The 13,815-nt window shown below is 37.0% G+C and overlaps 1 protein-coding gene across 3 annotated transcripts in view; it reads left to right on the top strand.

The window, feature by feature from the left end:
* The window catches only part of FBXL5 (F-box and leucine rich repeat protein 5), a 49,920-nt gene that overhangs the window by 13,575 nt on the left and 22,530 nt on the right, over nt 1-13,815 (top strand). For 2 of the 3 annotated variants that reach the window (XM_055246507.2, XM_055246509.2), the window contains exons 3-6: nt 1,421-1,516; nt 3,607-3,793; nt 5,928-6,110; nt 12,134-12,259. In XM_055246507.2, the coding sequence (XP_055102482.1) occupies nt 1,421-1,516; nt 3,607-3,793; nt 5,928-6,110; nt 12,134-12,259 (592 nt within the window). The remainder of the gene's footprint in view (nt 1-1,420; nt 1,517-3,606; nt 3,794-5,927; nt 6,111-12,133; nt 12,260-13,815) is intronic. The other variant, XM_055246508.2, reaches the window with a different exon arrangement.

Raw genomic sequence — 13,815 nt, 5'->3', positions numbered from 1 at the left:
TGTGATTTTAGGTTATGAGGAGGAACTTTATAGCTCCTTAGAATTGCCCAGAATTAGAATGAGTTACTTCAAGATATAGTGAGCACCTTGCCTTTAGAAGTGTTGATATATATGACCTTACATCAAATAATTTCTTTTTTTTTTTTTGAGACACAGTCTTGCTCTGTCACCCATGCTGAGGTGCAGTGGTGCAATCTCGGCTCACCTTGCCTTTAGAAGTGTTGATATATGTGACCTTACATCAAATAATTTCTTTTTTTTTTTTTTTTTTTTTTTTTTGGAGACAGAGTCTTGCTCTGTCACCCATGCTGAGGTGCGGTGGTGCAATCTCGGCTCACTGCAACCTCCTTTTCCCAGGTTCAAGCAGTTTTCTGTGCTTCAGCCTCTTGAGTAGCTGGGATTACAGGTGCCCATCATTATACCTGGCTAATTTTCGTGTTTTTAGTAGAGACAGGGTTTCGCCACATTGGGCTGGCTGGTCTTGAACTCCTGACCTCAGGTGATCTGCCTGCCTCTGCCTCCCAAAGTGGTGGGATTACAGGCGTGAGCCACTGTGCCTGGCAGGATAATGTTAACAGGTACAGTTGACCCTTGAACAACATGGGGATTGGGTTGCCAACACCCTGTGCTGTTGAAAATCCATGTATAATGTTTGAATCTCTCAAAACTTTACTTACAGCCTACTATTGTTGACTGGAAGCCTTACCGTTAACATAAAACAATCGATTAACAATTATTTCATATGTTATATGTAAAATATGTATACTGGATTCTTACAATAAGGTAAGCTAGAGAAAAGAAAATGTTACTAAGAACATCATATGGAAGAAAAAAACATATTCACTATTAAGTGGAAGTGGATCATCATAAATGCCTTTATCCTCATTGTCTTCACATTGAGTAGGCTGAGGAGGAAGAAGAGGTGGGGTTGGTCTTGCTGTTGCAGGGGTGGGAGAGGCAGAAGAAAATCAGTATTTAAGTGAACTTGCACAGTTCAAACCTGTGTTGTTCAAGGGTCAACTATATTCTGAATTTTTTAGTGGAGGAGACACTAGATGACCATAAAGGGATTCTGTAATGATACAGTCCATTAGGCTTGGAGATATATTAAGAGAACTGACATAGAAATTATATAAATGTATAATTAGAAATCAAATCAATAAAAGTTATGGGCAGATACTTGCTATTTTTAGACTTTTTATGATATTTTAAAAATATGGGGTTACATACATTACTAAAGTAATTCAAAGCTTACTGTTTTACAGATACCTTTTATGCTAAAAGTACAGAGACCACTTTGCAATTTTGTCTATTTTTTTTCCGGAGGTTTTATGTCACATTTTAAACTAGCTTCCTGGAACCAGACATAATTAATGAAGCAAAACTTTTATAAAAATATTTTTTTTTTTTTGGTTTCCAGAATGAATATGAACAGCTAAATTATGCAAAACAACTGAAAGAGAGATTGGAGGCTTTTACAAGAGATTTTCTTCCTCACATGAAAGAGGAAGAGGAGGTAAGCATAATTTTTCCCTCTTGTGATTTAGATTTATAACATTCTTAAAATACTATTTTGCTTTAGAGACTCTTCAAAATAATGCATAGGAAGATGTATCTGGTTGATGGAGAGAAGAACCCAGTTCATTTTGGGAAAAAAGAAAACCCAAGGAAAAAAAAAACATTTGTTTTCTCAGAAAGGTTGTTGCTTTTCATTGAATAGATGATTTAATTAATTTACTCAGGAAATATTAATTTTCTTTTTTGTAAATGGCTCTGTCTTAAATGTTAATAACTTATGCTACCCTAATGTCTTTTCAGAACCTTTAGAGGATTCTTTAAACTTTTAAATATTTTTTTACTTTTTCATGCTATGTTTAAAGATTTTTTCATGTTTTTTTTTTTTTTTTTTCAGTAGTGTACTTTAGTATTTAAATGGTGACTTTAAATTTATTAGTCTTGGCTGAGCGTGGTGGTTCACGTCTATAATCCCAGCACTGGGGAAGCTGAGGCAGGAGAGAGGATTGCTTGAGCTTACGAGTTCAAGACCAGCCTGGGAAAAATAGCAAGACCTCGTCTCTGCTAAAAATTAAAAAAATCAGCTGGGCATGGTGGCATGTGCCTGTCATCTCAGCTGCTTGGGAGCTTGAAGTGAGAGGATTGCTTGAGCCCAAGAGGTTGAGACTGCAGTGAGCCATGATTGCGCCATGGCACTTCAGCCTGGGTGACAGAGCAAGACTGTGTCTCCAAACAAACAAAAACATTTATTATCTTAAGCCTACTTACTATACATGTATTAGGGTATCATTGAATGAATGGGCAAAATGTTTTCCCTTTTTCTTCTGTCTCTAATACAGGGTGAATATCACAGTACGAAATAGATAAATTATTTTATGAGGAACTGAATACCTGTTCAGCTGTAAATCAGTTATTATAGTGATTCTCAACTATAGCTTCACCTTATAATCAAATTGATATTTAAACAAACAAAAGAAACCCCAACAGTATTTTAAGCGCTTTCCAGACAAATTACATCAGAGTTAAATCAGAGGACATGCATTGACCTGGGTATTTTTTCAGGGCCCCCAACTCGTTGTAATATACAGCCAGTGTTGAAACCACTGAATTTCTAGACTGACTCGTGTTTTTTAACTGTATGATATCCATTACAATTATCTGTGGAAGTGAAAACAAAACAAAAAAAGCCTTGTTTCCAACCTCTAAAGATTTAATTCTGTAAATTGGAGGTTGAGACTAAGCATCTGTTTAGCAGAAGAAATCTCCATAGATAATTCTTGTAGGAACCACTGTTCTAAAATAATGATTTGAGGGAACATTTCCAAAATCCAGAAACAATATTGAAAAGTTAGGTGTCTCAGTAGAGTTCTGACTTTTAATGGTTCCAGTACACTGGGTACTACTCTCATGTGAGCCAGAGGCTCTGTCTGAGTAGAGTTCAGTTACTCTAGTACCAGAAGGCAGTTAACTGACCTAAACATCTAACAGAATGATTAAGAGTGTTTGACAAATTCTATGAAGGAAAGCCTTCTGGTCCTCATGCTTTAAAATTGTTTTGGATTGATTTACTAGCTGGGGAACCATAACAAGAAGGATTTATTTTATTTATTTATTTTTTTTGAGACAGAGTGTTGCTCTTGTTGCCCAGGCTAGAGTGCAATGGTGCGATATCAGCTCGCCGCAACCTCTGCCTCCCGGGTGCAAGCGATTCTCCTTGCCTCAGTCTCTTGAGTAGCTGGGATTATAGGCATGCACCACCACACCCGGCTACTTTTGTATTTTTAGTAGAGATGACGTTTCTCTATGTTGGTCAGATTGGTCTCGAACTCCCGACCTCAGGTGACCTACCCGCCTCGGCTTCCCAAAGTGCTGGGATTACAGGCGTTAGCCACCGTGCCTGGCCAGGATCTTCTTGATATACTCTTCTCTGCAATTTTTAGATAAACTAACTCAGTGGTAACAACTAAAATTTTTATCTTTTTGAGATATATGGTCATAATACAACATTCGAGCCATTAATAATTTAAAAGGGTGTAGAGTAAATCAACACGAATTAAGCATCTTTCCTCATGAATATTTTGTTTAATTCAGGTTTTTCAGCCCATGTTAATGGAATATTTTACCTATGAAGAGCTTAAGGATATTAAAAAGAAAGTGATTGCGCAACACTGCTCTCAGAAGGATACTGCGGAACTCCTTAGAGGTCTTAGCCTATGGAATCATGCTGAAGAGCGACAGAAGTTTTTTAAATATTCCGTGGATGAAAAGTCAGATAAAGGTGAGATTCATATATATAAAGAACAATTTATTAGTTATAAGGTCATTGACATCTTACTGATATGAACTGTAGATTTTGGTTGAGAAATAATTCAAGTTAGGCCTGCACTGTGGTCAGTTAAAGGTGTTATTTTCATGTATCAATTTAATTGAAGACGATGGTTCTCATTTTAGAATTTAGTGTTGTGTATGATAATTTAACATATACTTGGGACATATTCAGTGTAGTGTTTCTTGAATAAATTTATATATTAATGAATCAAAATTATTGAAAACTACCAGTACAGAGCACTGGCCCGCTCAAAATTGATCAGTCAAAATTGTTGAAAACTACCATTACACAGAGCACTTTTGCCATATCATCCTGCTTCCTGAGCTTTATTGACCATAGTGGCTGCTTTTCTCTTTCCTTGTGTTTTTTCATTGGTTTTCAAAATTAATTATGTTTATAGGTTATTTTCATCCTTTCCTGTGTATCATTTTTTCAGCTTGTATCCAGTAATATTCAGAGGAATGAGTACTAGAGGCAGAGTTTTTCTGTATTGTTACTCTGAGAATACAAACGAGAAATGCAAATAAAACATGCTGCCTTTTTTTTAAAAAAAAAAAACTACTTCCTCAGTAATTATTTATGTTCAGTAGCTTTGCTTCTTCAAGATTAGTGGCAGCAGTGGGATTTCTGTTAAAATAGCTTGGAGTTTTTTGAAATTGGTCCTTTTATTTTTATTTAACAAAGTAGGTGAAATGCATGTTGAAACTAAAATAATTTTACAAGTTAAGCTATAATTAATCCCATAAAGCTTGTATGCCTTACTCTGAAATGTAACTTGTGCTTTAGATACCCAGCTAAGACTTGTTGTATCTGGTTTAATTGTAATTATAACATGGGATTTAAAAGCATCACACTTATTACATTTTATTTTCCCACTCCTTCAAAGCAAATTGTAGCTGTATTATATTTAAAATATTTGGCATTTTAAAAGTGGTAGTTTAAAGAATGTGATCATAGCATTTCTATATTTAAGTTGCTTTGTGAAACAAATCAGATATATAAAGTACTCAAATTCTTCATAGGACTTTAATGATGAATCTTTTTTTTTTTTTTTTTTTTTTTGAGACGGAGTCTTGCTCTGTGGCCCAGGCTGGAGTGCAGTGGCGCAATCTCAGCTCGCTGCAAGCTCCGCCTCCCAGGTTCATGCCATTCTCCTGCCTCAGCCTCTCTGAGTAGCTGGGACTACAGGCGCCCACGACCACGCCCGGCTAATTTTTTGTATTTTTTTAGTAGAGACGGGGTTTCACCGTGGTCTCGATCTCCTGACCTCATGATCCGCCCGCCTCGGCCTCCCAAAGTGCTGGGATTACAAGCGTGAGCCACTGCGCCCGGCCAATGATGAATCTTTTATGTTTTTTATTATAACACCTCATTTTCATTTTTATTTTGGAAATTATTACTGAAATAATACATTATAGGTTTATACATCCATAAGTACTTCCCGCAATAGTTGCTGACAAAAGATTCCTTATCAGTGTGAAACAACATCAGAAATACTTACATTTTGTCATCTCACCTGTGACATAAATAATTGAAGTAGTTTAAAGCACCTCTAGGTTAAGGCAGTCAGATTTCGCAGACCTCTTGTATGAAATGTGAAAATCAAAGAGGGACTACAAGGAAGATTATTGACAGGAGTCATAATGCATAAATGGAAAAGGTCATGAGATTTGTGTGTGTCATTAAAAACGCCTTGGAGGTCTCATAATCTGGCTGACTCTATACTTGTTGATTTAAAGCCGTATAACCTGTTTGGTTCCTTTTTTAAGTGATGCTACTTAATGTTACAAAGTGAGTATTGTTTTTTCTGTGATGCCTTTGTAAGAGGAAGTTAATTCTGTGTTCATTATTGTAGCTCCCACTGATGAAGTATGATTTGGGCCATGATAGTTTAACCCTATTGGTTCTTCACAAGTTTAACATCCCCATGTTACCTCTAATACATGTTATTTCATTTTCACATCTTGCAAGCAGGAAGGAATTGACTTCAGGCACTGGATTGTGTTTATAGAAATGTAATTGTAATTTCTTATTGCATTTGCTCTTTAGCCTTTACTGGTAAAGTTTTTCTTTTTTATTTCAGAAGCAGAAGTGTCAGAACACTCCACAGGTATAACCCATCTTCCTCCTGAGGTAATGCTGTCAATTTTCAGCTATCTTAATCCTCAAGAGTTATGTCGATGCAGTCAAGTAAGCATGAAATGGTCTCAGCTGACAAAAACTGGATCGCTTTGGAAACATCTTTACCCTGTTCATTGGGCCAGAGGTAGGTAAATGGGTTTTTAAAATATTTTCATGTATTTTTCTAGATGAATATTCATTTACATTAATGAGCAAGGCCAGAGAGAGAAACTCTGAGAGGTCGATCAAAAAGTAGATTTTATAGTTAGATGATGTGTTGGTGGTATATATTTTTGAAAAACTAGCAATGCTGAAGTTCATGGGTAAATTATAATGATGTCTGTAATTAAAAATTAGGAAAATATATTTGTGGGAGGGGATGCAAAAAGATTGACAAAATATTGATAATTATTGAAGATAAGTGATAGATACATGGGGATTCATTATACTAGTTCTTTCTGCTTTTGACTGTTTTTCAGAATTAAAAGTTAAAAATTAAATTAGCTTTCAAAACTGCTTTAAATAATTGTGTTTGATAATAATTATATGACTATTTTAAAAATACAGAATAAATTCTATAAAATTTAAGGGTGATATACCATTATGGCTCCATTTTGGTGATGGCTCAAAATAATTGTGAATCTGTTTTTGTCTTTGACCTATCTTTATTTGATTGGTAATGCCACATTCTCTGAATCACAGTTTCATATTAATATCATTATAGTAAATTACTTTCACATGTGAACAGTTAAAGAAAATTTTCTTTTCATCAACATATAATGCAGTTATGGGTTAAATACAACTAATATAGCATACATTTTTTCTGTGACTGAATTAAAACAATTTCTGCTAGGTGAGGTTTTTTTTTTTTTTTTTTTTGAGACAGAGTTTCGCTCATGTTGCTCAGGCAAGGGCGCAATGGCGTGATATTGGGTCACTGCAACCTCTGCCTCCCAGGTTCAAGCAATTCTCCTGCCTCAGCCTTCCAAGTAGCTGGGATTACAGGCGTGCACCACCACTCCTGGCTAATTTTGTATTTTTAGTAGAGATGGGGTTTCACCATGTTGATCAGGCTGGTCTCGAACTCCTGACCTCTAGTGATCCACCTGCCTCGGCCTCCCAAAGTGCTGTAATTGCAGACATGAGCCACCATACCCGACCCAGGGGAATATTAGCTTCCAAATTCACATAATTTTTAAAAATTTTCTGTTTATGACTTTATGTCTGATTTAAATTGTGAGTCTGATTTAAAAGCAATTTTATTCATTACAATAACGTATAGCACTTTTTTTTTTTTTTTTTTTGAGACGGGGTTTTACTCTCGCCTAGGCTGTAGCTCAGTGGCACGATCTTGGATCACTGCAACCTCCACCTTCCAGGTTCAAGTGATTCTCCTGCCTCAGCCTCCCGATTAGCTGTGATTACAGGCGCCTGCCACCATGCCCGGCTAATTTTTTGTATTTTTAGTAGAGACAGGGTTTCACCATGTTGGTCAGGCTGGTCTCGAACTCCTGACCTCAGGTGATCCACCCGTCTCGGCCTCCCAAAGTGCTGGGATTACAGGCTTGAGCCACCGTGCCTGGCCACGTATAGTACTTTTAAAATAAGCTGTTAGATATTTTTTTGAATGAAGCTATTTGGAATATTAGGTAGACTTATATCATCTAAATAATTAGAGTTGTTATGTGGGATAATTTTTTCTGTTAGTTGTAGGATAATGAAATATTTAGTAAAACGACAAACATGGATGCAGAAAATATTTTCTCTGGCTATTTTTAATTTTTAAGAATTATGTCATGATTTGATAGGAATGTCAAATGTGATAATGCTGTGCTTTCATGAATTCACCTAAATCTCAAATATACTGCTTTTTTCTGTTATTAATATGTTTAAACAAAAAGTTCCAAGAAGCCTGAGCAACATACAGAGACCTCATCTTTACTAAAAAAAATAAAAAAAATGGCCGGGCACAGTGGCTCACACCTGTAATCCCAGCACTTTGGGAAGCTGAGGTGGGCGGATCACCTGAGTTCAGGAGTTTGAGACCAGCCTGGCCAACATGGTGAAACCCTGTCTCTACTAAAAATACAAAAATTAGCCAGGTGTGGTGGCAGGCACCTGTAATCCCAGCTACTTGGGAGGCTGAGGCAGGGAGAATTGCTTGAACCCGGGAGGCAGAGGTTGCAGTGAGCCGATATGTGCCATTGCACTCCAGCCTGGGCAACAGAGTGAGACTCCGTCTCAAAAAAAAAACAAAACAAAAAATAAAAAAAATTAATCAAACGTGGTGGCACATGCCTGTAATCCCAGTTACTTGAGAGGCTGAGGTGGAGGGGAGGATCATTTGAGCATGGGAAGTCGAGGCTGCAGTGAGCCATGATCACATCACTGTACTCCAATCCGGATGACAGAGGGAAGACTCTGTCTTGAAAAAAAAAAAAAAAAGCCGGGCGCGGTGGCTCACGCTTGTAATCCCAGCACTTTGGGAGGCCGAGACGGGCGGATCACAAGGTCAGGAGATCGAGACCATGGTGAAACCCCGTCTCTACTAAAAATACAAAAAATTAGCCGGGCGTGGTGGCGGGCGCCTGTAGTCCCAGCTACTCGGAGAGGCTGAGGCAGGAGAATGGCGTGAACTCGGGAGGCGGAGCTTGCAGTGAGCCGAGATTGCGCCACTGCACTCCAGCCTGGGTGACAGAGCGAGACTCCTTCTCAAAAAAAAAAAAAAAGAAAAAGAAAATCAATAGAAATCGGTTTTTATTTGTTTATAGTATTTGCTTTGAGTGGTTCTCAATCAAATTGATTTTTCCCCCTTCCAGGGGATATTTGAAATATCTGGAGGCATTTTTGTTTGCCCCATCTTTGGGTATCATACCGGCATCTAGTGGGTAGAGGCCAGGGTTGTTGCTAAGCACCCTATAATCCACAGGACAGCACCCAAAAACAACTACCCAGCCCAAAATGTCAGTATTGTCAAAGTTGAGAAACCTTAATTTAGATGTAATGTTAAGAGTTCAGTAAATTGGCCAGGCACGGTGGCTCACGCCTGTAATCTCCTAGCACTTTGGGATGCCAAGGCAGGCAGATTGCCTGAGCTCAAGAGTTCGAGACCACCCTGGGCAACAAGGTGAAACCCTGTGTCTACTAAAATACAAATACAAATAAAAATAAAAATAAATTAGCCAGTGTGGAGGTGCATTCCTGTTATCCCAGCTACTTGGGAGGCTGAGGCACAAGAATCACTTGAGTCCAGGAGGCAGAGTTTGCAGTGAGCGGAGACTGTGCCATTGCACTCCAGCCTGGGCGGCAGAGTGAGACTCTGTCTCCAAAAAAATGAGTTCAGTAAATTGATTCCGCATAATCTCATTTCATGATCATATAATTTAGTTGCAGTACATTCTCCAGGATCTATAAATTTATAGTTAGCTTTACATTAATCTTTCCCTTTGCTTCTGTTCTCATCTACTTCTGAACTGCTGACTGGTTGACTACAGAGTAGACAATCCTGCTTCCTTTTATTTATTAGCTGTTATCATAATGAGGCTATTGTGGGAACCAGTGTGAAACGACAGCAGGGGAAAATGTTTGCTCGTCGTGATTTCTAAAATTTTATGCAAGACTTGATAATCATTAAGCTTATTTCTATAAAAGATAAAGTTGAAAAACTTTTTGTATAGAGAGTAGATACATAGCAGGTACATAGCAGACGCTATACATTTTTGTAGTTATTGTTCTGTTTCCATAGTTTGAAAGAGAAAGATTTACTTTGGGAAAATATGAACTATTGGTTAATTGATTATTATTGTTAGTTGAACCCACCTGTCATAGTTCTTCTCAGTGTGTCTGAAATGGAATCCTTTGCTTATTTCAGTGTAACTTTTTTTAACCATAATTAAATATTTCTAAAAAATTGCCCATTGCCTGGGCAAAAACTGGAAGCGTTCCCTTTGAAAACCGGCACAAGACAAGGATGCTCTTTCTCACCACTCCTATTCCACTTAGTGTTGGAAGTTCTGGCCAGGGCAATCAGGTAGGAGGAAGAAATAAAGGGTATTCAGTTAGGAAAAGAGAAAGTCAGATTGTCTCTGATTGCAGATGACATGATTGTATATTTGGAAAACCCCATTGTCTCAGCCCCAAATCTCCTTAAGCTGATAAGCAAGTTCAGCAAAGTCTCAGGATACAAAATCAATGTGCAAAAATCACAAGCATTCTTATACAGCAATAACAGACAGAGATTCAAATCATGAGTGAACTTCCATTCACAATTGCTACAAAGAGAATAAAATACCTAGGAATACAACTTACAAGGGATGTGAAGGACCTCTTCAAGGAGAACTACAAACCACTGCTCAACAAAATAAAAGAGGACACAAACAAATGGAAGAACATTCCATGTTCATGGATAGGAAGAATCAATATCGTGAAAATGGCCATACTGCCCAAGGTAATTTATAGATTCAGTGCCATTGCCATCAAGCTACCAATGGCTTTCTTCACAGAATTGTGAAGAACTACGTTAAACTACTTTAACTATGTTAAAGTTCACATGGAACCAAAAAAGAGCCCGCATTGCCAAGACAATCCTAAGCCAAAAGAACAAAGCTGGAGGCATCATGCTACCTGACTTCAAACTACACTACAAGGCTACAGTAACCAAAACAGCATGGTGCTGGTACCAAAACAGAGGTATAGACCAATGCAACAGAACAGATGCCTCAGAAATGACACCACACATCTACAACCATCTTCTTTCACAAACCTGAGAAAAAGCAAGAAATAGGGAAAAGATTCCCTATGTAATAAATGGTGCTGGGAAAACTGGCTAGCCATATGTAGAAAGCTGAAACTGGATCCCTTTCTTACATCTTATACAAAAATTAATTCAAGATGGATTAAATATTTAAATGTTAGACCTCACACCATAAAAACCCTAGAAGAAAACCTAGGCAATACCATTCAGGACATAGGCATGCACAAGGACTTCATGACTAAAACACCAAAAGCAATGGCAACAAAAGGCAATATTGACAAATGGGATCTAATGAAACTAAAGCCTTCTGCATGGCAAAAGAAACTACCATCAGAGTGAACAGGCAACCTACAGAATGAGAGAAAATTTTTGCCATCTACCCATCTGACAAAGGGCTAATATCCAGAATCTACAAAGAACTGAAACAAATGTACAAGAAAAAAAAAACCCATCAAAAAGTGGGCGAAGGATATGAATAGACACTTCTCAAAAGAAGACATTTATGCAGCCAACAGACACTTGAAAAAATGCTCATCATCACTGGTCATCAGAGAAATGCAAATCAAAACCATAATGAGATACCATCTCACACAAGTTAGAATGGCCATCATTAAAAAGTCAGGAAACAACAGATGCTGGAGAGGATGTGGAGAAATACAAACACTTTTACGCTGTTGGTGGGAGTGTAAATTAGTTCAGCCATGTGGAAGACAGTATGGTGATTCCTCAGGGATCTAGAACTAGAAATACCATTTGACCCAGCCATCCCATTACTGGGTGTATACCCAAAGGATTATAAATCATGCTACTATAAAGAGACATGCACACATATGTTTATTGTGGCACTATTCACAATAGCAAAGACTTGGAACCAATCCAGATGTCCATCAATGATAGACTGGATTAAGAAAATGTGGCACATATACACCATGGAATACTATGCAGCCATAAAAAGATGAGTTCATGTCCTTTGTAGGGACATGGATGAAGGTGGAAACCATCAGTCTTAGCAAACTGTCACAAGGACAGAACCAAACACCATATGTTCTCACTCATAGGTGGGAATTGAACAAAGAGAACACTTGTACACAGGGCGGGGAACATCACACACTAGGTCCTGTTGGCGGGGGGGTAGGGGACTGGGGGAGGGATAGCATTAGGAGAAATACCTGATGTAAATGATGAGTTGATGGGTGCAGCAAACCAACATGGCACATATATACCTATGTAACAAACCTGCACGTTGTGCACATGTACCGTAGAACTTAAAAGTATTAAAAAAAAAAAGTTGCTTATTGCCTAGGGCTCAGGCGTTTTCTCTGTGTAGAGATTTTTATAGTAAATAGCGTGGTTTTTCGTAATTGCAGACAATCTGATATTATTTTGATCCTTTTACTTGTTTATTCATTGAGTAGGTGACTGGTATAGTGGTCCCGCAACTGAACTTGATACTGAACCTGATGAAGAATGGGTGAAAAATAGGAAAGATGAAAGTCGTGCTTTTCATGAGTGGGATGAAGATGCTGACATAGATGAATCTGGTAAGCTTGTTTGAAATTAAAATTATTACATAGTGTTTCAATAATTTATAATTAAGTACTTATAATTATTAGGTATTAGATTTATGTATTTTGTGTTTTGTAAAGAAACTGGTGTTTCTAAGCCTACTACTTTTTAAAACTTGAAGGAATAATAATAAAATTTTAAATTAGTTGTTTGAAGTACTTTAAAGAGTGCATAGGATTATTTCTCTTATTTTTATATTAAAATCAAAAATCAGAAAATGGTACTTTTTTCTTATGAAAATAATGTACATTTATTATAGTGCTTTATAGTTTCAATGTGATTTTAGCACCACTTCAAGTGATCAGTTGCACAGCATCTATTGAGTCATCTGTGGCTTGAGGGAAATAGGATGAAACTGTTGAGTTGACTTACTCATTTGTAAATAGTCTTACTACTTGCCTAAAAGATTATTGTAGAAGTAAGAAGTAATATACATAAATATTCTTTGTAAATGGTAAGGGATTACAAAAACTAATGTAGCCATTCATTAAACACTGGGGGAGTTCAAGGGTGGATAAGACTTAATCTCTACTCCAAAGAACTCACAAATGAGAGAGAATTTAGAAAACATAATTTTTAATTTAAAGTACATGATGGAAAAATGCTGTCATACTTGTGCAGAAAGATGCTATTTGGAAGTATGAGGAGGAAAACAAATTGTCTTGGATATTCTAGATAATAATTACTAACAGATGGTAAAATAGTAAAAAATGAACAGATGAGACATTCTTCTAGTTGGTAAAACTGAAACTATAGGAAATTTTATTTATAAAGTTACCTGCTTAAAGTAATTTGGTCTGGCGAAAGAACTAAATGTGGAAAAAAGACACGTGGAAAGTAACAGTGTAAGTATAAAGATTGTTGTATCAGCAGCTGAAGTAGTTTATTTTTATGAAACGCAGGTGTGCCACATTTTGATATAAAGATTCAAAATGTCCTATATAAGGAAAAGGTCTATTCTAGTTATGATAGATTTGGTGATGTGCTTACCTGTGGCAGGCATTGTTTTAGGTATGAAGGATCTAATGGTGAACAAAATGGAAAAAAAAAAAAAAAACTGGCCCTCGTTGAGCTTAAAATTTAGAGACGGGAGGCAGACAATAAATACGGGTAAAATATATTCCATATTAGATGGTGACAAGTGTTGTAGAGAAAAATAAAACAAGGAAAACATGCCAAGAAGAATTTAAAATTGCAGTTTTAAATTGAGCGATTAGTTAAGGTCCTTTGGGAAATTTGAGTAAAGACCTGAAGGAGATGAGATATTTGCTCAGATTGCAACTTAAGGAAGTCTCAGTTTATTCGTTCTAGAAAATTAATTCATAATACCCGGGTAAGAATTTTGAAGGTTCTCACAAATTCAGTGTATTTGTCTCAATACTTGAAGATAGCCAGAGCAAAGACTGTCGATTTCCTTCATATTGAAAAGTTAACGCTATAAATATTGAGCCTTTTCAGATAGTATATCTGTTGATTATTAAAGATTAAACTGCCATTTACTTCAGTGCTTTTTTCGGTTTAGCTGCCTTTT

The sequence above is a fragment of the Symphalangus syndactylus genome, chromosome 16 (genome assembly GCF_028878055.3).
Source record: "Symphalangus syndactylus isolate Jambi chromosome 16, NHGRI_mSymSyn1-v2.1_pri, whole genome shotgun sequence".
In the NCBI taxonomy this organism is placed as follows: domain Eukaryota; kingdom Metazoa; phylum Chordata; class Mammalia; order Primates; family Hylobatidae; genus Symphalangus; species Symphalangus syndactylus.
Note: the sequence above shows the minus strand (reverse complement) of the source record. Positions and strands in the feature narration are given on the sequence as shown.